Source organism: Chrysemys picta, chromosome 6, assembly GCF_011386835.1.
Source record: "Chrysemys picta bellii isolate R12L10 chromosome 6, ASM1138683v2, whole genome shotgun sequence".
Classification (NCBI taxonomy): domain Eukaryota; kingdom Metazoa; phylum Chordata; order Testudines; family Emydidae; genus Chrysemys; species Chrysemys picta.
This window is the reverse complement of record NC_088796.1, coordinates 104,436,914-104,463,581: the sequence shown is the minus strand read 5'-3', so window position 1 is coordinate 104,463,581 and position 26,668 is coordinate 104,436,914. Positions and strand designations below refer to the sequence as shown.

General features: G+C 39.6%; 1 protein-coding gene and 1 long non-coding RNA gene across 12 annotated transcripts in view; one reads left to right on the top strand and one right to left on the bottom strand.

The window, feature by feature from the left end:
• BNC2 (basonuclin zinc finger protein 2) overlaps positions 1–26,668 on the bottom strand; it is a 445,041-nt gene that overhangs the window by 398,995 nt on the left and 19,378 nt on the right. For 5 of the 9 annotated variants that reach the window (XR_010588655.1, XM_065549486.1, XM_065549492.1 and 2 more), the window contains one exon: positions 22,802–22,950. Coding sequence is in view for 7 of the 9 variants with exons in the window: in XM_065549486.1 (XP_065405558.1) it covers positions 22,802–22,900 (99 nt within the window). In the remaining 2 variants the exon portion in view is untranslated. Of the gene's footprint in view, positions 1–14,836; positions 14,965–15,059; positions 15,195–22,801; positions 22,951–26,668 lie in introns of those variants that run through there. The other 4 variants (XM_005295148.4, XM_024106155.3, XM_042850532.2 and 1 more) reach the window with 4 other exon arrangements.
• LOC101935738 (uncharacterized) overlaps positions 15,240–26,668 on the top strand; it is a 51,969-nt gene continuing 40,540 nt past the window's right edge. For 2 of the 3 annotated variants that reach the window (XR_002888971.3, XR_255840.4), the window contains exon 1: positions 15,244–15,380. This is a non-coding gene — a long non-coding RNA (uncharacterized LOC101935738). Of the gene's footprint in view, positions 15,381–26,668 lie in introns of all 3 variants that reach the window. The other variant, XR_006174471.2, reaches the window with a different exon arrangement.

Sequence of the window (26,668 nt, the reverse complement as noted above, 5' to 3'; positions counted from 1 at the left end):
CAGCTCACCTAGTTGTAATAAAGATTTTTTTAAATGTAGCTCTATCTCTCCCCTGAAATCTTAGTCTTATACTTACATTGCAAGTTCCTTGGGACAGGGACTGCTTTTTTGTTCTGTGCCCAGCACATTGAGAGCCTTTACCATGACAAGGTCTCCAAGATGCTACAACCAATAATTTTTAAAAGGTATTTAAGGTGCTGCTGCACTCAGCATTGCAACACCTAACTGATTTAGGAGCATAAATCTCATTCATTTTCAAAAGGGATTCAAGTATTTATGAGCCAAAATCCATTGACAGTTGATGGGATTTAGGTTCCTCCATGCCAATTCATTTTCAAAATGATATTTAGGCTCCTAAATCTGTTAGGTTTTGCAATGCTGAGTGCAGCAGCACCCAATCTAAGCCTATGTTAATACAAATATAACAACACAACCCTGCCCCCGCCCCTCAAAAAAAGCCCCTCAAAAATTATAGGGGAGTGGCTATTCCATTGAATTATTACATTTAACTTTAGAAATAGATTAGAAGAAATATACAATACATTATGTAGATAAACCACTAAAATGTACATGTGTGGATTTGTGAGATTAATATTTCTGGAAGAAGTTATTTCCCTCTAATAACTTGATTTCACCTCTGAGTTTCAGTCATCTCTCATTACATTCATGCACTTTTCTCATCCTGATACTGCATTCTGCTCAACACTTAATATTTCTTGTTATTGTACGTGTGGTCTCTTATAAATAATAATTTTTCCACAAAGCAGGCAGCTTAGTAGGAACACAAATTAACTTAAATCCACACAGATCTCTGGCTTTTTTTTTTTTTTTTTACTCTAAGTGCAGAAATATTTACCCATCCTTCACTAACCTAAGAATTATTGAAATCTATACATTGCACAATGTTGCAATGACAAGATAATCTCACCGTAACTCAATTTGCATAATAACTGCAGCAGAACTTTTAGAAGGATGGATAAAGGGTTCCTTTAAACAGGCCAAAAATAAGGGCAACTCATTCTGCTTTTAGGATGCAAACATGACAGAAGGTTTTCGTGTCTGTTATCTCCTTATTTCATACAAAGTAACTCCCATTAATAGAAGTTATATATTTTCTTTTAAAAGGAGACTGGACCCCTAAATCATCAGCAAAATACAGTGTAAGTCATGAAGAGCCTGAGATCTAATGAAGTGCTATACAAGAGCTAAGTACTGTTATTTTCTCTTGAAGCACAGCCCTGCAGTCCTTTGCAAGGAGGCAGAACACCCATAGAAGTCAGTATTTTCCCCAAGCGAGGACCACGATATTGGAACCAATGTGCCAAAAACAGGGGCAGCCAATAGTTAGCTTCAGCTGCCAGAGTTACAAAGATGACCTGTTAGCAGCTCTCTTTGCCACTATTCGGATATTTTATAATACTACAGGTGCACAATAATAGTCTTGAGTTCAAATATGTCTACAGAGATTTACTCATCATATCACAAGACAAGGCGGCAGGTTAAATATTAACCAATGCCAAAACACAGTGTACAATGTAAGAATGCTGAGAAATGGGCTTTACAATATGGTTAAGTATAGGCATATATGAAAGTAGAAGTACCATCATAATCAAACCAAAAGGCCAACTCTTGCCCCAGCTCACTTGCTACCCTGGGGTTTAAACTCCTGACTGGTCATGCACTTATTTTCACACATATTTTAGGACAGATTACTTCCTTGTATTTAGTTCAGTACCAGAACTTGACCAACACAATGCTTATATAAATACATCCAGCCTCCTACCCTGTGCGCTGTAACTATGTCACAGCAGAATTGGTGGGAAAGTTTTGAAGAGGCTCTCTCTTCTTCTGATATCTTTGTGGTTAGATCTTGCCAGAGAGAAACTAATGGTTCTTTGTGGCATATACACCATCAACATATATATATGAACATTTTAAATTACAATAGCTCTTTTGTAGAGGACAAAGCAGAAGGAAGACATGCATACCCAGTTGATGACATCACTAAGTTTGCCTTATGTTGCGGCAACTTTGTCATCATTTTCAGAGAAACACTAACAACTAATCTGTCTTTAAGGATTAGTTGCAAGCTAACTCTTGGGCATGGACACATGTCCTAACATCTCATCCGCTAACCATATGAGGGACCCTATAGCCCATCTTGTATGGTGTGAAGACTGAAGTAGCTTAACAGCCTCTTGGCCCAACCACTTATTACCATCAGTTCAACCCAATTCTTGCACTGAGAGCCTGGACTTTCCCTGGGTCCAAGACCTCCATCAGATCCTATTAGACAGTTCTATGAGAAGCAACCTCTCCGTCTCAAGTGTATGACAGTTGGGAGTCTGGGATTGCCACTCTCCTGTAGTCTATATTTTCTATTTACAAAGATGCCAAACTCATGCCCTGATCCAATGGTAGCCACTGGGAAGAGCAGCACACCCAGTCCTCTGTGGTAACCATCTCTCAGGAGATGGCATGGCCAATACTGGCATTGCAGCATACCTTCTTCTCCCTAGCTCCCCCTGCTTCCCTGGAGATATTTTTGCCAATGCAAATGTTAGCATTTGGGTCTTCACAGCAGTGACCAATTAGGAGCAGGCGGAGGTGATTACACTGTTGTTGCTCTCACCCCTACCCACAATACACTGGGCTATGGTGAATTAAGAAGTCCTCTCCTCACTTCTTTCTCCCTCCTGTCACACTTCCCCTAGCAACACTGGTATAAGCCACAATAATCTGTCTTTTCCACTGTAGTCAGCATTTGAGGAACTTGTTTCCTACAGCACAAATACAAATGAAACAGCCTATGAAAACTCATTCCAACGCACAGGGCTAAATTCAGAGGTAATATGCAAGGTGGTACAAGTTACAAGTTGGTAAGAGGCTGTACAGGAAAGTGACTGAGTTTAACTTGGTGTGACTTATACAATGAAAGCAGAAAACAAGAAAGGAACTTAAAATAAGGGCTGGGTTACTTTAACTCATACTCCTTATGCACTCCTCTTAAATTGCTTTTCCTGCTGCAACCTTCTCATCAAACACCTCAGCAAATAAATCATATAATCATATATTCAGATTCTCTTAAACATACTTAATATGCCAACTTATGCTGCCCTACATAGTACTTCTAAATTTGGCACAAATGTAGTGCGCATGTTAGAATACATGGGTTTTACTAAAAAGCAAACATATTGCAGCATATTTAAATTGTTGTATCATCACACATTAAGCTTCCTTCTGCTCTCACTGACTTTAGTGGGATCAAGCGCTTTTGTGTCCTGTAGAAACAAAACATCTGGAAAACGGTGGTCATGCCCTGTTGTGACAGCTAAGCATAATCAATGAAAATATGCAATGATCATAATACCATTATTATTTTCAGCAAAGGAGTGACAAGTTCTTAGTGAAAACTTTAACATTCTTGCAGAGTTTTCTTTCAATGGACATCCAGAAACGTAAGTGACACCAGCCAATGTAAAAGCACTACACAATTGTATTAGTGTTTGTAAATCATCCATATATAAATATTTGGGGAAATGACTTTTTTTTAAAAACATATGCATATAACATAATCCTTTTGATAAGTATTAGCAACCTCATGGTTGCTTTCATACCAAGATGAATAATGAAACTTTTGTCTAGCAAAACTGGCAAAGTGCCACACAAAGTCAATGTACTTAAGGCAATAACAGTCTATCAAAAGAACTACAAAAGTCATTATTTAGAAAGCAATAAATATAGACATGTACTAACATGAATACAGAGAAAATGAGAGCTTCCAGGGAAACAAATATTTCCTTTAGTTCACCAATGACACTAATAGGGACCTCCAAATTAGTTTACCTTTCATTTGCTCCTCAATTCTTATAATTCAATTTCAAGATACTTTTATTACAAAAATTACGAGGACAAGTTAGAGTATGGAAAAAAGAGTTCATCATGCTAAGCACACCCTTCCAAATGTCAAATGTTATATTTCAACATGAAAATGTATTAAATACTTAACTGGCCCTTTCATCTTTGATTTGGAAACCATTTAGTAACTTTTAGTTTCAAACAAACAAATATCAGTCTCATAATGATAGAATATGTAAAACTAAGTAGGCAATGCTACAATTGTTCCAATTCACTTCTGTGGTTTTAATTCCATATAAATGTTTGTCCATTCCTGCTCACAAAAATATAACTGCCTAATAGAATTTAAGGGAGCTTGGTATTTAACATCAGTGGTAGAACTGCCATCCACTTCTGTGCAACAACAATAAAAAGAGTTCTGTACTGCCTACTGAATTTCATCTAACGTATGGTCTCCTTCTGAGGCAATTTTTGCTACAACTTACTACTAGATTCTCTGTTGCCTGTCCCTTTACCTTCCACATTCTGAACGATAACAAAATGGTATAGCTATGCTTCATTTCTTCCACGTGAGAACTGGGGTTGAGGGGGGAAAGCAACTACTACGGACCTTAATAAAATGATGGCCACTTGCATTTGCTATTTACATTACTTGAACTCAGTACAAACAACTTCAGAAAAGATTAAATTTGTGCAAACGTTCGTTTCCCATTCATATTTGTTATCTTACAAATATTCATAGTGTGCCATATTTAAAACATCAATGGCCTGACTAGAGCCTTTCTTCTGCAGTTTCACAGAGATGTAGTTATATTGATTTCACTAGAGTTAGTACTTATTTACGCTGGTGTAAAAATGATCTGGAGTAGGCCCTTACAATATATACAAAACTAATGGTTTCTATTCAAATATAATTAAGAACATAAGAACGGCCATACTGGATCAGACAAAAGGTCCATCTAGCTCAGTATCCTGTCTTATGACAGTGGCCAGTGCCAGGTGCCCCAGAGGGAATGAACAGAACTGGTAAACATCAAGTGATCCATCCCCAATCCCCAGCTTCTGGCAAACAGAGGCTAGGGACACCATTACTGCCCATCCTGGCTAATAGCCATTGATGGACCTATCCTCCATGAATTTATCTAGTTCTCTTTTTAAAGATGTTGTGGTCTTGGCCTTTACAACATCCTCTGGCAAGGAGTTCCACAGGTTGACTGTGCGTTGTGTCAAAAAAAAAAAAAAACACTTTCTTTTATATGTTTTAAACCTGCTGCCTATTAATTTCATTTGGTGACCCCTAGTTCTTGTGTTATGAGAAGTAGTAAACAACACTTCCTTATCTACTTTCTCTACACCAGTCATGGTTTTATAGACCTCAATCATATCTCCCCTTAGCCATCTCTTTTCCAAGCTAAAAAGTCCCAGTCTTATTAATCGCACCGCATACGGAAGCCGTTCCATACCCCTAATCATTTCTGTTACCCTTTTCTGAACCTTTTCCAGTTCCAATATATATTTTTTGAGATGGGGCCACCACATCTGCATACAGTATTCAAGATGTGGGCATACCATAGATTTATATAGAGGCAACCTGATATTTTCTGACCTATCTATCCTTTTCTTAATTATTCCCAGCATTCTGTTCGCTTTTTTGACTGCCACTGCACATTGAGTGGATGTTTTCAGAGAACTATCCACAATGACTCCAAGATCTCTTTCTCGAGTGGTAACAGCTAATTTAGACCCCATCATTTTATATGTGTAGTTGAGATTATGCTTTCTGATGTGCATTACTTTGCATTTATCAACATTAAATTTCATCTGCCATTTTGTTACCCAGTCACCCAGTTTTGAGAGATCCTTGTGTAGCTCTTCGCAGTCTGCCTGGGTCTTAACTATCTTTAATAATTTTGTATCATCTGCAAATTTTGCCACCTCACTGTTTACCCCTTTTTCCAGATCATTTATGAATACGTTGAATAGGACTGGTCCCAGAACAGACCCCTGGGGAACACCACAATTTACTTCTCTCCACTCTGAAAACTTACGAATCCATGAGAGCGCCTTCCCTCTTATCACGTGACAGCTTACTTTGCGTAAGAGCCTTTGGTGACGGACCTTGTAGAAGGCTTTCTGAAAATCTAAGTACACTATAGCCACTGGATCCCCTTGGTCCACATGCTTGTTGACCCCCTAAAAGAATTCTAGTAGATTGGTGAGGCATGATTTCCCTTTACTAAAACCATGTTGACGCTTCCTCAACAAATTACGTTCATCTATATGTTTGACAATATCGTTCTTTGTTATAGTTTCAACCAGTTTGCCCAGTACTGAAGGTCAGGTTTACAGGCCTGTAATTGCTGGGATCACCTCTGGAGTCCTTTTTAAAAATTGGCATCACATTAGCTATCCTCCAGTCATCTAGTACAGAAGCTGATTTAAATGATAAGTTACAGACTATAGTTAGTAGTTCTGCAATGTCACATTTGAGTTCCTTCAGAACTCCTGGGTGAATACCATCTGGTCCTGGTGACTTATTGCTGTTTATCAATTTGTTCCAAAAACCTCTGACATTGCACTCTATATGATTTTATGAAAGTATGCTGATGACTATGAATATAACTGGAATATGCTTCATGCAAAAGGTCTCTTGTAAGGTATCATTACAAAGCTAATCTATAATCTACTGAGTGTGGTCAACCTCTTTATATAAATGTACCAGTCTTGTATCTGAAACTAGAAATATAAAATATAAATCCGAGGGCCTTTTGTAATTATGCAAAATGTGGGCCATTAACGGTGGTTTGGAATCTCGATGACTCCCATTAATCAGGACGATTGTCTGTAGATGGCTCTGTGAGTCTTCCTGTATACATGTGTGCTGGCAAGTGAGTAATGAAATCTTACAGTGACATGTGATCAGGTCACCTGAACTGGAATCCATCTTTAACCTGGTGCTTTTCCATTAAAAAGAAGGGGTGGGAACCCAAAGGGACAAAGGATTCCCACCTTATGCAAAAGATATATAAGGGGGTGGAACAGAACAAAAGAGGCAGCCATCATGAGAAATCCCCTAGCTACCACCTGAGCTGGAACAAGGGCTGTACCAGGGGAAAGGATTGTGCCCAGACTAGGAAGGCATCCAGTCTGTGAAAGAAACTTATTGAAACATCTCTGAGGGTGAGATTTTATCTGTATTCAGTTTTATTACTATATTAGGCTTAGATTTGCATGTTTTATTTTACTTGGTAATTCACTTTGTTCTGTCTGTTACTACTTGGAACCACTTAAATCCTACTTTCTGTATTTGATAACATCACTTTTTACTTATTAATTAACACAGAGTATGCATTAATACCTGGGGGTGGGGGAGGGCAAACAGCTGTGCATCTCTCTCTATCAGTGTTCTAGAGGGCGAACAATGTATGAGTTTACCCTGTATAAAGCTTATACAGGGTAAAACGGATTTATTTGGGGTTTGGACCCCATTGGGAGTTGGGCATCTGAGTGTTAAAGACAGGAACACTTCTGTAAGCTGCTTTCAGCTTAAGCCTGCAGCTTTGGGGTATGTGGTTCAGACCCTGGGTGTGTGTTGGAGCAGACTGGCGTGTCTGGTTCAACAAGACAGGGTGCTGGAGTCCCAGGCTGTCAGGGAAAGCAGGGGCAGAAGTAGTCTTGGCATATCAGTTGGCAGTTCCCAAGGGGGTTTCTGTAATCCAACCCATCACAACCTCCTCTAATGATAGCTCAATCTGGGACCGTTCCTCAGATCTGTCACTTAAAAAGAATGGCTCAGGTTTGGGAATTTCCCTCCTATCCTCAGCTGTGAAGACCGATGCAAAGAATTTAGTTTCTCCGTAATGGCCTTGTCGTCCTTGAGTGCTACTTTAGCATCTCGGTCATCCAGTGGCCCCACTGGTGGTTTAGCAGACTTCCTGCTTCCAATGTACTTAAAAAAAAATTGCAATTACTTTGCTATTCCTCTCGCAAGGAGTTCCACAGGTTGATTGTGCATTGTGTGAAGAAATACTTCCTTTTGCTTGTTTTAAATCTGCTGCCTATTAATTTCATTTGGTGACCCTTAGTTCTTGTGTCATGAGAAGGAGTAAATAACACTTGCTTATTTACTTTCTCCACACCAGTCATAATTTTATAGACCTCTATCATATCCCTCCTTAGTTGTCTCTTTTCCAAGCTGAAAAGTCCCAATCTTATTAAACTAGCCTCATATTGAAACCTTCCCATACCCCTACTCATTTTTGTTGCCCTTTTCTGAACCTTTTCCAATTCCCATAGATCTTTGTTGCGATGGGGCGACCAGATCTGCAGGCAGTATTCAAGATGTAGACATACCGTGGATTTATATAGAGCCAATATGATATTTTCTGTCTTATCTATCCCTTTCTTAATGATTCCCAACATTCTATTCACTTTAACCTTAAATCTTAAATTTAACCTTAAATCTATATTCTTAGGAAAGTTATATTTCCATAAAGCCATGCATTAAACTATTTTGATAAGAGTGATAAAAGTATTACTACACTGTGCTGTAGGAGAGGGAAATGAGGAATAAATCCATCTATTTTTTTCATGGTGTAAATTACAATCTTGTGGGCAAACGTGGTGACTCCCCACTTTATCACATTCTATTCGCCTTCAGTGGAGTGGGAGAGTCAGATCCAAGGACTGCAAAATCTGTCCCTTGATGTTGCTCTTTGGGGCAGGGGTGGTGGTTGAAGTTAATCAAGTGATCTTCAGATTCTTGGTCAAATTCATCCCTAGAACAAGTCCAGTTAAGTCAACATAGTTACCACCATGTAATTAGTTTAATCCTTTGTTTATGAATATCAGTATTTTTCTGTTAATCTGATCTTAGTTGCAGTTTTGAAAATTTTTAATTGGCTGAGTTGACAATTTTTGATCCATGCCAAAAAAGATGATCAGAAGTACAGTATGTTTTGGAGAACTACTTGAAATATATTCCATGGCTGCCAGGTTAAAACAAAGTCAACACATTTCCCAGTTGCAGAAACATTTAATTTTCCCTCCTTGTAAATGAAACTTAAATGAAACTAATATGATTGACAAGCACCTCACAGGCAAATCTTGGCAACACTTAATGCAAGTCCATCTCTTTGGCCTCTTAAGTAAAATTCCTGCACAAACTGTTTGTCTTTGCAATAACTCCTACAAAGCTCATTACTTCCAGCCTTGGTCTATCCCCCATGTTGTGCATTTATCCCTGGGATGCATTATCAACATGTGGCACATGTCCTTGACACGCATAGAAGAGTTGCACCCCAGGATAGCAGCATGCATGACAATAGTGTTGACTCTTACTCCTTTATGGTTGCTGGGATGTAACCGAGAAATCTAATAACTGTGACAGTAGGCCTTTAGGTTTTTCCTTGCCTTTCCAGACAGTGAAGCTGCACAGACACTAATGAAAGGTTAAATGAATAGGAATAGCTGACAAGAGGTACAATAAAGAAGGAGCTTGGTAATCCACAGACACTGAGCAGAGATCCTTGGCTCAAGCAGAGAAAGGACAGCACATCGACGAGTCACAATATTTAAAACAGCTTGCTATACACAGAGGCTTTTGTGTCTGGGTACATGTCTGGCTTTGGAAGAAAAAAAAGACACTGAAAAGGAATTTCAGCATGGGGCACTTTGGCAAATGTAAGGTCACAATAAGGAGAAAGTGTTTTGTGCGTGTTGTTACATCTTTGTACTGAACATAAAAAAAGCAGGGACTACACATTTGACAAATATGATATAGTTGCAACACTGGTTCAATATGATTTCAATTGACAGGATGATGGGTGTCACACATACACTCAGTATCATTAAAGGCTTGTAGCAGTTCATAATCTGTACTGCTACATTATCAGCAAGTTTTCCTTGTAGCCAAAGAATTCTGAAGGCACTACTTTATGTGGTTTTATAGCACAGAACAATTGTTGACCAAAAAATTGTAATATGTTGCAAAAACATGGCTAAACTTCCAAATGGTGCATCAGATCATGGGCACTGCAAAACTTTTCAGCAGACAGTTTACAGCATTTTAATTTCTTGTGCTTGTGATTTATTCATCAGTTTTAAATATATTTTATTTTTCATAATTATTTCAGTGCCTCTACTTATTTTTAGAACCCTTCTGGGTTTGATTATTTTCTATCAAAAGAGGTTTAAGTAAATGGTAAACCATTTTAACTCTACGGAAAATTACTGAAAAGAGCAAAAAAGAGAAACAAAAAGAGCAGTCTATGGTAATAAGTAGAAAACAAATCTGAAGTTATCTGCATTCATGGTTTATTACTTAGTTTAAGTTATTCTAGTAGCACAAAGTTCAGAAAAACTCAACAGTGAAAGATGAAATAGGTTTGCAGGTAAATCAAGGCTATCTGCCTATGTATTGTAGTATAACATACATATTTATAACGTGTGGTAAAACTGTACTATGATAACATTCTAAAACAAGAGAGCGTCTTTGAACAACCAAATTCAATTACAGCTGAACTCCTGAGTTGTACTAAGGGTTCTAATAAGCAACAAATAAAAGCTTTTACTAGCTAGCAACAGAATGAGAGCTACTGTGCTGTGCAAGAGATAAAGAGACAAATCTGGCAGTTTATCTCACTGGATTATACCATTTACTTAAATGGTAAATAAGTTTGTTCAAAGTAATGCTCATAAAAGCTAGCATAGAACTATTATGCAGCAATTATGATCAATGGGATTTTTACATGTAAACATGTCACAAATTAGGCGGAAAGAGATAGACACAAAATGTGAGATTAAACAAATATTTCATTAAATTGTTAAGTACCATTTATTTAAATAAAGTAGTAACTGTTCCTTATTCCTTCATAGCCTATCCATTTTTTAAAGAGAAACCTCTGTCCTAATTGTGCCCTCTACATTACATAGGAATCTTTACATATAACACTTGTCTTTTCGGTGACTGACTTGACTAGTTTTATAGTCAAACACAAACTGTACCATATAAATGTGTACAGCAGAAAGTAAAGAGGATTTTCATAATGTAAATGTTCCTTAACAAAATTATTTAACTTTTGAAGGCCAGTGTCCAATGTGTGAAAGGGACTTCTTCAAAGACCCATCATTAAAATAATAATAATAGGTATGTTTGTTTTATAAATTCAACCTCTCAAATGCATTTTATTTTTCTGAAAATTAAAACCAATTGTTGAGAGTTATAGCAGTCAACTGCAAATCCTATTGATATGCACGTACATCACAACTAAAACATAATAAAGTCACCCCCAAAGCCTAAACACTAGATCTATGACGATTACTAACTTCTTTTCATAGCCATTCCATTTTTCTGAGTATTTTTTCTTTTTATTTAACCTTAGGCATATCTAATAAAATCAAGAGTCTTCCAGGAGCTCTGCAGAGAGGAGTTTAACTAACCAATGATCTTTTCCATTTCCTTTCCATTTTAAAAAGCAATACAGAGAGAGAGAGAGTGCAGCATTTCCCTTACATAAGTGTTTTTGTTTTTATTCAGTAATGTTTTCAATACTACATCTTGCAAAGATGTGGATGATAAACGAGAACATCTGCTATGAAACCCACAAAGTTAAATATTACTTATTATTATGCAGCAAAATAAAGAATCTCTTAATCACTTTCAACTTACACTTGATTCACAAAATTCTAGCCTGAAACTTTAGACGACTAACTTGTCACAGTGTATGTATTAAAATATATAGCCGCCTACTTTTCAACGATTAAATGCAGTGAAAAAATAAAACAAGATACTTAGACAAAGTAATACTGTACCCCCTATTTTAGAGCACAGTTTTTAAACATAGTGTACCTTAATTCAAAAACAAAGTTGTTTCCATAAGCTTGTATTCCAGAAAACTATTAATGTTGGTCCTAATTTGCAAACTATATTTTCACATAGCATTTGTAATGGCTTTTATTGTTTAATCTCTTCTGCATTTCAGTATTGGATACTATGGAAATATACTTATTTAGCAGGCTATAAATAATGAAGTTGGCATGTGCAATTGATATTTAGCATGTCTCACTGTAACTGTAAAAGCCTCATTATAGACTAGCAAATCATTTCTAACAAGTTCAACTGACAAATACTAAAACAAACCTGTACTATGTACTGCTAAGTTATTTGTCTCAGATATGTACACTTAGAAAAAACAAATGTGAAAAAGACCATCCAAGATTAAAAAGGGGGGGAAAAAGTGAACTTTCAAGTTGCTGCCTATTTTGAAGTCCTTGAAAATAAAATAAAATAAAATAAATTCTCAGTAACAACAACAAAAAGAATAGCTTGCTTCCCCTTCCCCCTTCTGAGCTAGTGTCCAATTTCTTCTTTTCTGAACAGCTGTATTATCCAACTTAAGTTGCTCTGCTAATTTCAGTCCCATAAGGACTAACTTGGAAGGCAAGAAAATACAAGAAAAGATCAATTTGCTGGGAAAGATCAAATGAGAAAACTGTGGGGACAGCACGAGGTCAGAGTGTGGAGAACTAAGCAGACCTGTTCTTCATTAACTTAAGCTCTCTTGGGATGTCACACACTACCTGTCCATGGGCTTATTGAACCGCCTAACCCTCATCTCTGTACCATTCTTCTGGGCCCAAGCGAATCACATCCTGCTGCTGACAAGTTAACAGGGGAGTGCGGCTGCAACATGAAAGTACTTTTCTTTCTTGTCTAAATCAGGCAGATTTTTGAAAAGACGACACAGCATTGACTCGTGACATGGCAAGATGAAATGAGAGGTCTGGGCCAGTCTTGGAGCTGTGCAGATAAAAGTAATCAAATGACACTCCTGGAATGCAAATTGGCATTCTTGACTGCAGCAATTGCACAACCATGAAACATCCCTGACAGCAAGCAAGATTAGGACAAAATGTTATGTAAAGCACTGAACGCAAAAACTCACTTGAAAAGTCAAACTGTAGCACTTACATTTTAATACAGAAATAGTCAGCTCTGCTTTTGTCTGTTCCTTTACTGCTTCTGTTATATGTAATCGCATATCCCCATCTGTCACATACACTTCAAGTATAAAAACCTCAAACCATGTGAGCAAACACATACGTCTCCTAGATTTGTCCACCTAAAATATTTTAACATAACTTTTTTTTAAAAATTAATATACTTAAACAGAACCCTTCTATTATGTGTTTAAGCATCATGCATACAGAACAGTTCATATTTTGGGGTCTTAAAAGCAGTTTCTAACTTCTCTCATAACAAATAAGTTAACATTCATATTATCCTGCATCTGAATCACGTGAAATTACTAAATAAATAACTTGCTAAATATTTAGTGATCTGATTTTTAAATCTCATGCTCTTTAGGAATTTAAAGCAGAACATACATACAGCTAGAAGGTTCATTAATGCTGGACAGCTTAAAATGAAACTAGTGTAACACAGAGCATTTATGCCCCGTTAAATATACGATTGAAGATTCCTGCTATTTTTAAGGGAAAGGAAAGTTCCACATACTTTTTCAGGGACTTGGTATTCTTAAGCAGCATCTGCTAATCAGGCTTATTAAATATTATTGTCTGAAATGAACTCAATAATTACACTAACAAAAAATGCGTACCCTATTTTAAAAGTAATTCCTGACTATGAGATGAGCAATAGTATAGATGGTAAATGGAATATGCTATAATGAAAAATAAAGCGCACTCCTGTCTCTCAATATTTAATTTGCTTCCATGTCTGAAGGACACATGGGTTTAAAAGAGAAACATGTAATATTTTGCTTTGACTGCTTACTTAAAAGACATTTTAACTGTTGGTTGAGCAACAACAGCAAAAAAGACACTCTGCCACTTTAATCCTAGGGACACCAGATTATTACATGTCTTTTGTACATCAATTTTACAACAGCTTGACTCTAGGGTAAATGGGAATAATAAATCGCACACTGCTTTCAAAACCACTTTAATTTCTGTCAGTGTTGCTGTAACCACAGTCCTGGGCACATACTCCTTTTTCCTCCTCCCCACCTTGGGGTTCTGTGGGGTTTTGTTGTTGTTGTTGTTGCCTGCATTTAACAGTGGCATCTCCTACACTCCAAAAATTGTGGCTCTCATCACTGAAACAAGACATGCCACATTAAGGAAGGAATGGAAAAAAATATTAACCCTCTGTCTCATTCTTCTCCTCCCCACCCGCCTTTTTATATATACTGACCCATCTCCACAGTACAGCCAATCCCCAAGTGGGGGTAACAATAGCAATTTACTGTGGAAGCTTACTAAAAGCATGGGAGTGGTCAAGCAACACACCACTTTATTCAATATGGGCTGATCCCTGCTCCTCACTAGCTGAGCTAACTATACTTTTAACCCCAAGAATTATCACTGTCAGACTTCATATACATTTACTTCCTAAAATGTGCTAGTTCCTTGAAGCAGTAAAAGGTAGCTTCACATCATAGCCAGGGAGAGAGGATTTAAGCAAATTGAGATCCTGAGTCATCTCGGTTTTTATTTTTAATGTAAATCTTTTTAATTAAAACAACAAGCCTGCTTCGTAAAATCCTGGTGTAAAAGAACTGGCCTCGTTTCATCTGCTCACAGGAGATCCAGCAAACATGCTCTGAAAGCGGTTTTCCCTCTTCCAGTGAGCACATCAATATTTCCCTACAAGTTCTGGGCACAACTGCTAATGGGAAAGGTGTAAACTGCAAGCACATGCACAAGCAAAAGAGACGAAAGAGTTACTGATGGAAGGTGGATTTACACTTCTGTCTCCCTGCCTCAGGCGTTGTTTCTCTCTCTCTTTCACTCGCCCCCCCCCCCCCACTCCCTACTTCTCCCACTTTCAAAGGTTACCTTTACATTGTGTGCAAACGTTACTCATTCCAAGCAGAGGGTGGTTTCCAAAAAAGCTCACCCCACAGTACGTCTAATTCAATCTCACCCCACACTTTAAAAAACATTATCCCCTCACCTTTGGTAGACAGAAAGTGGCAGCAAAATCCTGTGGCCATCCCATCCCAAACTGAATGAAAGTTTGGGAGAACTTAAATCATTATTTCAACGTAGCACATGTCTCTCTCTCTCTCCCCGCCCCGCCCCAGCTGTTTGTTGTTTTGGTTACTGCACAATTTATTAACAACAAAATAAAAAGGAAAGGCTAGAATGAAAACGAAAGGCTGTTGGAAACTTCTTACCATCTCTGCATGCTGGTTGTCAAGTGCACCCCCTGTCTCTTGATCTCCTCTCAGCAGCAGTGCCTGCACCAGCCCCTTCCTTCTGCCTCTGGGCTCTCTGCTCTTCTCGGTTTTCCTCTCTTCCTTCTCTCCCTCCCCCCCCCCCTCTCAAGCCTTCAGGTGATTTGAACTAAAAACAAAAAGAGAGAAAGAGAGAGAGAGTCTCTCAAGCTCTTCAAAACTTCAGCCCCCAAACTTCAGCAGCAGCGGCAGCGAGAAAGACCTTTCGACACAGAGCTGCTGCGGGGGAGGGACCCAAGTTTGGATCTGAAGCCTCCACAGGTTGGTTTGTTGTTGTTGGGTTGTTTGGCTGGAAGGGGGGTGGGGGGAGGGCTTGCAAGTGGATCTGAAAGGACAACGTTGCTTCCTTGCGCCCCGTTAACCCTCAGCCGCTTTGCATTGCTCGGGGGGGTGGGGGGTAGTGCAAACCCGGGGAGGGGGGGTCCCACTGAGGCCGCTCGAGCCCAGCTGTCAAAAACGCCGAGCAGCCCCAGCGAGCTTTATTACGAGCCAAGCCTGCCGATCTCGCCGTGTGTGTGTGTGTCTGTGTCTCGCCCTTTCTCGCTCTCTCTTTCCCCTCTGGCCGGTTCCCCCTCGCAGCGGCGGCGAGCTCTCCTGCTGCTGCTTCTCCTCTTCCTTATCAGCTCAAGGCGTCCAGCCGCCGCTGGAGAGCCAGAGGGAAGGGAAAGGGGTGGAGGGAAAATAATACGCAACCCGAAGGAGAATGGGAGAAAGTCCCGGGAAGCGCGTTAAAAAGGAAGAGAAAAGTTAGGCAGCGCTGAAGTTTTTGCTCGTGGTCCCGATTTCCTGCTTCCCACTCCCCTGTTCCATCAGCTCCCGGGGCTCTGCCGCTGCTGGGTGTGGGAGCTGAAGACTTTTTTTAAAAAACAGGCTTTTGGGGGCGGGGGGGGGGGGCGTCACGGTTGTACGTTTGCAGGGGGAAGACAAGAGTCACATCTGTGTGTGACACGGAGCCAGCCGAGCTAAACCCTGCCCTGGGGAGACAGAAAAAACACGAGCTCAAGGCTTCAGCGCCCAGGCGCACAACTGCAGCTGGGAGCACACATTTTTAAGGCACATGCAACAAAATCCACACCCTTTCCAAGCCACACACACTCATCATCGCCATCAGCCAGGACATAATTTAACATGTGGGAACAACACAGCAAGTTGCACTGATTTATCACAGTTGACCAAAGTTTCAGCTCCTCCAACCCAAGAAACGAAATGGGACAGATTGTATGCCTGTTCTTATATGCTGAATGTCCCCTTTTCCTCCGAAGTCTTCTATTAGCCCAATGTACATCAAAGGCTTTAAAACTTTTCCCTCTAGTGTCCTTATTTATGGATCTGAAATGCTGGCAGATATGTAAATCCACATGAGTAATTGGGAAAGGGAGAGGATGACTAAAGTCTATAAAGTTCGTTTGTCTATCCAGGGGTAGTAGTAACCACATCTGTTATATACTTAAATATCTACCCTTCCCCTCCCTCATATTCCAGATAACAAAATGAAGGCTCCTTACTTCTCTTTAAAAATTAACATTGTTTCTTTCAAAATATATAGTAAAAGCATCAGGGTTCTTTCAACTGGGACTAGACAAAATGCATGTCTCTGTTAAAAAAAAATGCTGACCCTGTGAAGGGTGTCTCCACATTTTCAAGCCACTATGTTAAATAAAAATTTAAAAACTGTTAGCTACTGTCAAGTCAAATTTGCCATTTTCCTCCTCTTTTGGTAATTGGACACGTTTAAGGCCAAGTGGGTATGTGGATAGGTTTGGGGGTAGTGAGGTGATGGGTCAGGGTCAAGCACGTGAGACAGGTTGCTAGCTGCCTTTTGATTTTGGCTAAGGAATCTATTGTCTTTTGGAGGGACCACACCAAACTCACTTACAGTGGCACATCCTTGTGCACTATCAAGGCAGCAGCATTTCTACCAGATTTTGCTTCCCCTCTCCTCCTACACCCCCCTCCCCCCATCTTCAGTGTGCCCATCTCCAGTGTGGGAATCAGATCTACGCATGCTACTATCAAACACCTATTCATTGCAGACAGGGGCCTATATATGCCCCAAGTTACCCCATCCTCCATGAAATGGTTCATTTTGGGTAGTATACAGATAGTATACTGTTGGCATAACAGACAAGCAAGCATATGAACTAGGATTTACATTACCCTCACTTCACCCAGATTAGTTTGGATCCACATTATTTAGGAGTACACTTTAGGATTTGTTATGGTGCAAGACAGGTTTGCATTCGCTACACAATGGTACCGCCTTTATATAGCTTACATTGGAAGATGCTGATGACCAAACTGGGGTTTTGAATAATTTAGGAACAGAATTAAACCATAATCTGATGTGTTTTCTAGCAACAGAGCAGAGTCATAAGAGAAGTTGATTACTCATTTCAGAGTCAAATCTCTTTACGCACACAAACCCATTCACCCACTTGAGTCAAGTGACGTGACCATTTGAACCAGTAAAGGGCCAAGAACTTGTCAAAAAATTGGTGGCCACACAGCCCTCTGGTGGCTAAATACTTCACAAGCCCACATGCATGTTTCTCCACATCAGATTGCTTCAGACTGGCCTGAATCAGATTTAGTATAAAATTTGGGACCTTCACCACATCAAAGGTACAATCCCTTAGGCAATAAGGGTGTGCCACACAAGAAAGCCGGCAAGAGACTAATCTTTATTTCTTGGCCTCAGTCACAGGACATGGTTAGGTTTACAAAAGGTTGTATGTACCCCTATAACATGACGGGTCAGCGTGCACCAACTGTAAGTGATACTATTACACTTACCACTAGAGCCAACCTAGTAACTTCTTCAGCAGTAAGTACAAAGCAGGCTGTCATCCTCATTGGGGCCAGCCACTTGAGCGAGAGGGTACGTCTATACTTACCTCCGGGTCCGGCGGTAAGCAATCGATCTTCTGGGATCGATCCCGGAAGTGCTCGCCGTCGATGCCGGTACTCCTGCTCGGCAAGAGGAGTACGCAGAGTCGATGGGGGAACCTGCCTGCCACATGTGGACCCGCGGTAAGTTCGAACTAAGATAGTTCGACTTCAGCTACGTGAATAACGTAGCTGAAGTTGCATATCTGAGTTCGAAGTGGGTGGTTAGTGTGGACCAGCTCAGAGATGCTCACACACACTAAGCCACGTGGGGCACTCTGTAGGATGCTGGACCTAAATTCTGTGGCATGGTACCAGGATTCTGCAGCTCTGCTGCTGCTAATTGGAGGTGTGTGAGTTTAAAAAAACAAAAAACAAAAAAAACCACTACTTTAAAAAAGAACATTAAGATTTTAAAGTCAAACACTCAAACATTAATAAATGTCAGATTTACGTGTAATTCAACCTCCTTCTTTTATGATACGGTCTTTAGTTTCATAAACACACCCTACTTTTCTATAGGACCCAAGCCTTATTCAGTGAATGGGTATGTATTCAAATTTTTTTTTTTATCCTTCACTTTCAATGTGTGGCCTCAGGCCTGATTTAAAATACACATCATTCAAACCCTTCCGAGCCATTTCTGTGGTGCTCTATAGCATCGAAATGCTTCACAAACATTAATGAATTTATCCTCACAATATCCTAGTGAAAATAGGTATGATTATTCCCATTTTTACAGATAGAGAACTGAGGCACAGAGGGATTAAGACTAAAATTGTCTCATGTCCATTAGTTTTTGATGCCCAATTTAAGACACTTAGAGCCTGATTTTTCAGAGTACTTAGTGTTTTTATAGCACTTTTATATGTTTAAAGCATGACTCTAATAAACTTCACTTAGTTACGATCACTCAGCAGTTCTGTTGATATTCTGGCCCTAGATGTCTCAAATTGGGCAACCAGAAACATGAGGAACACAAACTAAATATTCATAGTCACTGATTTGCCCAGCATCACACAGAAACTCTGTGGCAGAGGCAGGGATAGAATCCAGTTCCCCAGGATGGTATCCAACTGCCTTAACCATGAGCCAATCCTTTCTCTTCCTGCAGTCCCCTGACATGTTCACCGTACACCTTCCAACTTCTGCAACAAATGACGCAGGAATCTTGCAGACAGCAGTCTCATTCACTACACAACAACCCTGATTCATTCCCAGAGCACTATCCATCCATCCTGCACACCAAACAAGACAGAGCTCTTGTGGAAAATAATAGTATGTTTTTGTGTAATTAAAACTGCATATGCATTATGATACAAGGGGTCCAAATTAAGGTTGGAATGGGCAACTGAATTCTGGCATTTCCTATCATCTGAATATTCAACTTTGTAATCTCTGTTCTTTAACATAACTTTTTGGATGCAATTATTTATACATTATGCATAGGGTGACCAGATGTCCCAATTTTATGGGGACAGTCCTGATTTTGGGGGCTTTTTCTTATATAGGCACCTATTACTCCCCACCCCCATCCCAATTTTTTACACTTGCTATCTGGTCACTCTAATTATGCAGTATTTCAGCCTACTTCTCAAATATTAGTTGACCTGTGAGCCAGGTCAAGGTAATAAGTGGGAACTGCAGCAACAATTAGATCTGTGTTTGTATGTTGCACCTTCAAAACTATTCTAAAAGGAGTCATTAAATAGTTGCACCAGCGAGGTTATGCTTCTGAATAAAGAGTAATTGATTTCCTTCCCTGTTAGAGACAGCGATACCTCCATTTACTCTGTACAAAACCCTCTTTTTCTGATCACGTTTGGGACATTGGAAAAAGGGAAATATTTCATTCTTAATATCAGTGACACGGATTGCTGGGTATATGTTGGTGCACAGAACCTTAAAAAAAAAAAAAAAAAACCACACACACACAAAGCAATTAAATTCCAGTTTAAGGAGTGTGCAGACAAGCTCTAGCAATGGGCGTTCATATGTGTGGTGTAGAGATGTAAGCATTTATTCTAACTAATAAAAGGTAAGTTGCATTCATGGTGTAACATGACTTGCCTGGTATCCTACATCACCAGCAGGGATAATGCAAAGTAAGGGTTTTCTTGCAGAAAACACTGTCGGGTTCCTCGCTGAATCAGTTTCATCCAGTTGCTTAAAACTGGAAGGTAAACTGACATGGTTTTGTGAGGCAAACATTTAATTGTTACTATAGCTAATGCCTGCCTTGATCATTCAGCAATAATGAGGAATACATGATGGAAGAATATGTTTTGCATACAACAGCAAGATGTTTTATATACAGCAACAAGATACAACCCAGGATTCAGATACGTATAGTATTCTTGAAATTGTCATCCTGGTATTAGGAAAAGTTATTACACCAGAGACGTTGCTTGGAACCACAGAGACAAACTCACAGGTCTTACTGTAAAGATTATGAAGGATATGTCAGACGTTACAGTATATATTCGTGCATGCAGTCTTAGTCAAAAGCAGTTTCATAATTTAGGAAACTCATGTAAAGGCAGATAATTTAATTACTTTTGCCTTTTCTACCAAAATACTTACACAGAAAGTGATCCCAAATCTTGCTCTTGTTGGGATCCAGAAGACCAGTTAGCCGGAATTCCATTCCCTTGTGTGACATATATAACATCTGTCCAGACTTCTCATCTCCTTAAACTCTTTCTTAGGAATCATCATCATATATTTTGATTTACACCAATCTTCCCCAGATGCTTTGGCAGATTTTTTCAAAGACAAGCATGCTTTCCAGTCCTCTTATTAACTCAATCATAGGAGCATATGCTATGCTATAACTATAGGTATTATTCGGTAGTTCTAGAGCCGCTTTTGTCAAAGTATCTCAAATCAATGTTCAAACATTAAAAGTAGTAAGCCTCACAACTTCTTCCCCCTCTCCCTCCTCCTTCCTTCGGAGAGACAAGGCAGCATTTTGTAGGGGAAAATGAGATAAGAAATGTTTAAGTGACTTGCCGAAGATCAGAACACATATCCCAGACCTAATTTTCAGTCCCATGGTCATCCTTCCTCCAATAAGATCATTACCCCTTTGGAATCACGGTCCTTTCTAGGTTGAACTTTTATTCCTCCCTATATGTTACTTTCAGTCTCTGTCCACAAGATTTTTTTATGGCTGTGTAATCAGTACTTGCAGACAGCCTTAATATTCTAGGTGCATTCTGGAACATACCTTAGATTATCTCATATAACTTCTCACAAAATTCTTCCCCAGTGATTCTTGATGCTTTTCATTTCTCTTCACACTTTGCCATTCGTTTTTTTGATAGTACTATGATCAAGACTGAGTGCCTTGGTGAGATGTTTGTAAGCATGATTGAAAAGTCTCTTCTAGGGTTTTTTTTTTTATCCAACTTAACTGCTCCAGTTTTGAACATTAAATGTGGATGGAATCTCACTTCTCTCATCATCGTAGCTTACAATAAACATTTTTGCACTGAGCTTGCTTTTATAAATGAGCTTAAACCAAAATACTCTTTTAGTCTCGGTCATGTCTAATATTGACATGTGGCTCCATATCCTAAGAGCAACAAAGCTCCTTGAATGGAGCAGTGCCAGTCACCAAAATCTGCCAGATTTCCAAGCTTGAAAGGTTACTACTAAGAGTTTCATAGTCTCACCGAGACAGGTCTTGTAATATTATATGCCCTGAGCAAAGGGAAATCTGAAATGAATGTAGCAGTGCACGATGAACCTGCTACTATAAATTAAAATTGGGTTTTAAAAACCTTGCATCATGAGCCATGACCCATTTAAGTATTATTTTTGGTAATTCAGCCTCCTAACATTAAATTACCACTAGATCAAAATGCCGGGGGGGGGGGAAATAACGGAATATCCCTAAAATGGTATTGAAAAATATTCTTATTTCCCTGTGTTTTGTTTTCATAGTAATTCAAACAAGTTAATTGTTTCATAAAAACTAAGACTACACTTTTCCTTACCTAGGTCCATTTCCCTTGGCATTACTGGCAGCTTTCAATAGCATTCTTCCAGTTTTCTATTATAAACTTGTTTTAGGGTCATCTAGTGATAATCCTCTACATCAGGGGTAGGCAACCTATGGCACGTGTGCCGAAGGCGGCACGCGAGCTGATTTTCAGTGGCACTCACGCTGCCCGGGTCCTGCCCACCAGTCCTGGGAGCTCTGCATTTTAATTTAATTTTAAATGAAGCTTCTTAAACATTTTTAAAAGCTTATTTACTTTACATACAACAATAGTTTAGTTATAATTTATAGAAAGAGACCTTCTAAAAATGTTAAAATGTATTACTGGCACGCGAAACCTTAAATCAGAGTGAATAAATGAAGACTCAGCACACCCACTTTTGACATGTTGCGCACCCCTGCTCTACATATACACTCTGGGGGTGAGTTCTGGGTCTTGTTAACTTGCTCCCTGGGCTGGTTGCTTACCACAAACCTCTCTGGCCACCAATGGGCTGTAATGGGCCCAATCCAGTCCACATCTGGAAGGATGGTGATTGCATCATAAGTTGTTGAGTATGACAGGGTTACATTGGGAGAAATGCCACTAGACTACAATTAAGGTAAACAAGCCACATTAGGGGCTTGTTAAGGGAGGAAACAGCAGACGGCAAGTGGTGGCTTAACCCCTAAATTATTATGAAAAGCTGCTTTTATTCCTCAGCCAGTCCTAGCAAGGCCCAGCTACTTTAACCACAAATTCCTAGCCCAACCACAATCCTGTGAGCCTCATACCCAAAGGAAGCCTGACCTGCTCGACTGCTGGACTCCTCTGGGGCTCTTCCTTGCCTTCAGTGCAACTACTCTCAGAGGAGTATCCTCCAATGCTTTCTTCTTCCATACATTCCATTCTGGGGCATTTGAAGTGTCAGGCATGAAGAGCACTGCAAATACCAAGTTCTGAGAAGAAGAGGGAATGCAGTTATTGAATTGCAAGTGCTATATATACACAAGCTACTTTTCTTATTGAAGTTATTTTAATTAATAATGTAATTACAGTTCCACAGGTGAATCTTAGGTCTAGATAAACAGCATTTTGAATAGTCAATGACTCAACTGGGACTCCGAATCTCCCCTCCCCTTCTTATCTGCCCAACTTTTTCAGAGAAGTTTCAGTCCAGACCCAAACTCCATGGCTTGGGCCAGTCTCCCAGGTTTGGATTTTAAAAAAAATTAAAAAAAATCCAATCCATATTGACTCCATCTCACCCCAAGATGAAAGGAGAAACATGAGTGGTTGGCTTAGAGGATTCATTTTAAACTCTTAAAATTCAGGGGGGGGGAGGAATTAGAGTCAGTTTGAAATTCAAATTTGAGGATCTCTCAGCATTCTTAGCTCAGCTAGTTTGTCTGTATCAATAATGTATGGCATGAGAGTCTTTCATTATATATGAACACAAGGCTAGGAAATGTGACTTTTTACAAGGGAAGTTCTTTTACAAATATGGGTTAAATAGAGAGACTTTTCCATGCCCCTACCAGACAACCATTTCTTATAGTTTAACATACACTGTGTAAATGAATAATCAAATGTCTGAATGTGATGTTCAGTATCAGCCAGGTTTCATGTTCACTGAAACTTTCAGGGATACATTTTATTTTCAGTCACACTTTTGTAATTCTACAGTAAGACCAATATAACTAAGCAGGGATATAGCCCAAAGTAACTGAAATGGATGCCAAGAAGTACAGGGACCCCTATTTTTTGAAGAGTTATTTTTTCACTCTGTATATTTCTTCCCCATGGCAAAAAAAACATCCAGAGACAGCCCCCAAAGATTACTAAAAATATATATAGGGAAACACACAAGAATCAGTAATTTAAAAAGAAAGTCCATGGTATCAAATAAATACCTTTAAATAACTGATGTTAAAACTAGAGATAGGGTGTTTAGTAGCACCAGGTCGATCTCAACAGTGCTGACTAGAACATCATGAACTTAATGGTCTGAATTGCGAATGAATCGCTTTTTACTGAAGTTATATGGGTCACATTTTCCAAAGGAGCCTCAACTTGCTCTCCATTTCTATACTCACCTCTTTGTTCACCCAAACAACTTGAGTATGCAGGTGTGAGGGGGTGTCGTCCCCCTCCTCTATACTTAAGCGACCATTGAGGATACATTGGCCTTTCAGTTTGCCAACCTATGCTGGCTCCTCTTTAACCCCCGCTGTTGTTGTAACCTAGGGGTCTGTTACAAGGGCCATAGTAAGTCTGGCCCATTCCCCTGCTATAGGGAGTAGAGGGAAAGCAAACCTCATAGCTGTTCCCAGCTATCTGACCCCGCTCCTGGTGCGGTTGCTGGGCCTGTGCCTTTGGCAGCTCCTTGCCAACTGTGGCCGAGAAGCTTCCTCCGAGTGATCCTCAGCCGCTCTGGCTGCCACTTTCTTCTGACCAAGCTCTGGCTTTTCATCCCAGCTGTTGCTAATCAGATCAGATAGTCGCTGATGGGTAGGAAGTTACCCTGTCCATTAAAGCCATTGCCACCCTCATCTCTCCATGATTTGTGTGCTATCACTTTTATACCCAAATAATCAATGTACAAGCAAAACCCATCTGTGTTCAGTTGGCACGTGCAAAAAAAGCCAGCAATAGTCTGAGTGAATTGAAAAATTGCCCTTATGAGTCCGTCACTATAGTTTACAGTGCGGTAGTACTTAGAGGTTCAAAGACCACATTGCTGTATAAACATTTAACAAAGAGACAGTCCCTGCTCTAAGGAGCAACTTCTTTTAAGCCTGATCTGCCCCACAAGTATTGGAGGAACCTTGTACCATGGATCGCTGGTAAAGCACGAGGTCTCTTTAGCTTGCAATATTATTGCTAACCAATTGGGATTGCATTGCACTGGGTAGGTATCAGAGGAGAGGGATTACAACTAAAGAGATGAGGACAGCCGAAAGAGATAAGGCAATCATTAGAACAAAACCAAACCCCAAAAGCATGCACTTGGAATCTCCATTTTTTTTCTATTCAATATCCTGACTTAAATAGGTTATTCACACTTAAAAATCTTAGCATCAGTTATAACTGAGTGGCCACTGAGTTAGCTGAATCTTCAGCTACCTAGCAGCCTCACTTCTGTGGGTTTTTTTGTTTTTGTTTTTTGTGGTGCGGGGGTGGGGGGGGTGTGGCGGCACTAATCCAGGCTTTATATTGTTAGTGCCTCCAATAACATTCTTGGTATTTCCTACTTAATTCTTTATTTAATAATAAATAATTTAATAATAAAGAATAGGTTGGGATTATTTGTGATTGGGGGAGGGGTTTTGTTTTTGTTTTTTTGTAATGGCAGAAATATAGTCCAAGTCACATTTTTGCAAGGAAGTCGGATAGTTGTTGCCTGCATTCTCCAACAACTTATTTCACATTTCTCTCCAAGACAAAAAGTATAATTACTGTACTTTTCCATATCATATTCTCTGCAGCTTTTTAGACTGTATTCAACTTTATTCTTATTTACAGAAGAAAATATACACATTCTCAGTGTTCCATAAGACAAGCTATCAAGTTTAATTCTAATCAATGAAAAATTGCAGCTCAAATGAATCCCATGTATAAAAGGATGGATGATCTTCAATTAGAGTGCTACATTTACGCAGAGGAAGCACAGACATCTGGTCCTGCATGTATAGTTTCATGAGGTATTTGTTCAGGAAATCTATTATAAAAGCATACCAATGGATGCAGTTTTCCAGACTTCAGAGGAAAATGCTGTTCATCTGGAGAAAAACTGGCTAAGCGTACTTCATCACTATTGTAACACGGGGGCATCGAACCATATACTACAGACTCGATCTAGCTCTCAGAATACTTCACACTGGCCTAGCCTCATCCAGATAAGTTGGTCATATTCAGCCTCAGAAGCATTCCATAATCTTGCTATTAATGCAGGGCTGCCTGTCTAGCTGCCACACTTAATCAGTGGTACCGGAAGAAGCTTCTTCTTGTCAGTGTAAAGCAGAAGCGAGTCAGAAGCACTGCTTACTTGAAAACCAGCTTGCTGTAGGAAGAGGAGGGAGAAACACTGCAGAATCACCACTGCCTGGGATGAGTAGAATTAGCCAGCTAACTCAAATGAAATGAGGTATTTACACCTAGATACTACAGTGATTGGTGACCAGGATAGATGGCATCATGATCAGACATGTCCAAATTGCACACCCATTTTCTCCCAGCAGTTCTGGGGGCTTCCCTGGTGAAGATTTATATTTTGGGAAACCATGGGGATTCTTTCCAGTTGATTGTAGATTTTTTTTTTTTATTTCGGAGGGCAGGGAGGTTAAGGGACACATTTTACACTGTTTTAAGTCTTTGTATGCAGTGCTACTAGTAACCTTCCTTATAAAACAAAATGTCTATCTGTCTAGGAAATCAAGGAAGAATCTTTTTTGTTCACAAGTGCAGTGACAGGTGGAGCCAAATGGAAGTTTCTTTCTAGGGGAAAGGTGGAGGGGGTGCACTCATCCTTATAGGAATATTTCCATTTTCAGCAGTTGTTTCCCTCATCTGGAGATGTGGCTACTGGGAGATGATTCTCTGTCTTTGCAGAGTCTCACTTTTACAGGGCACTAGGCACATCGTAGCACGGCCTGTTACATCTCCCAAACCTGGTAC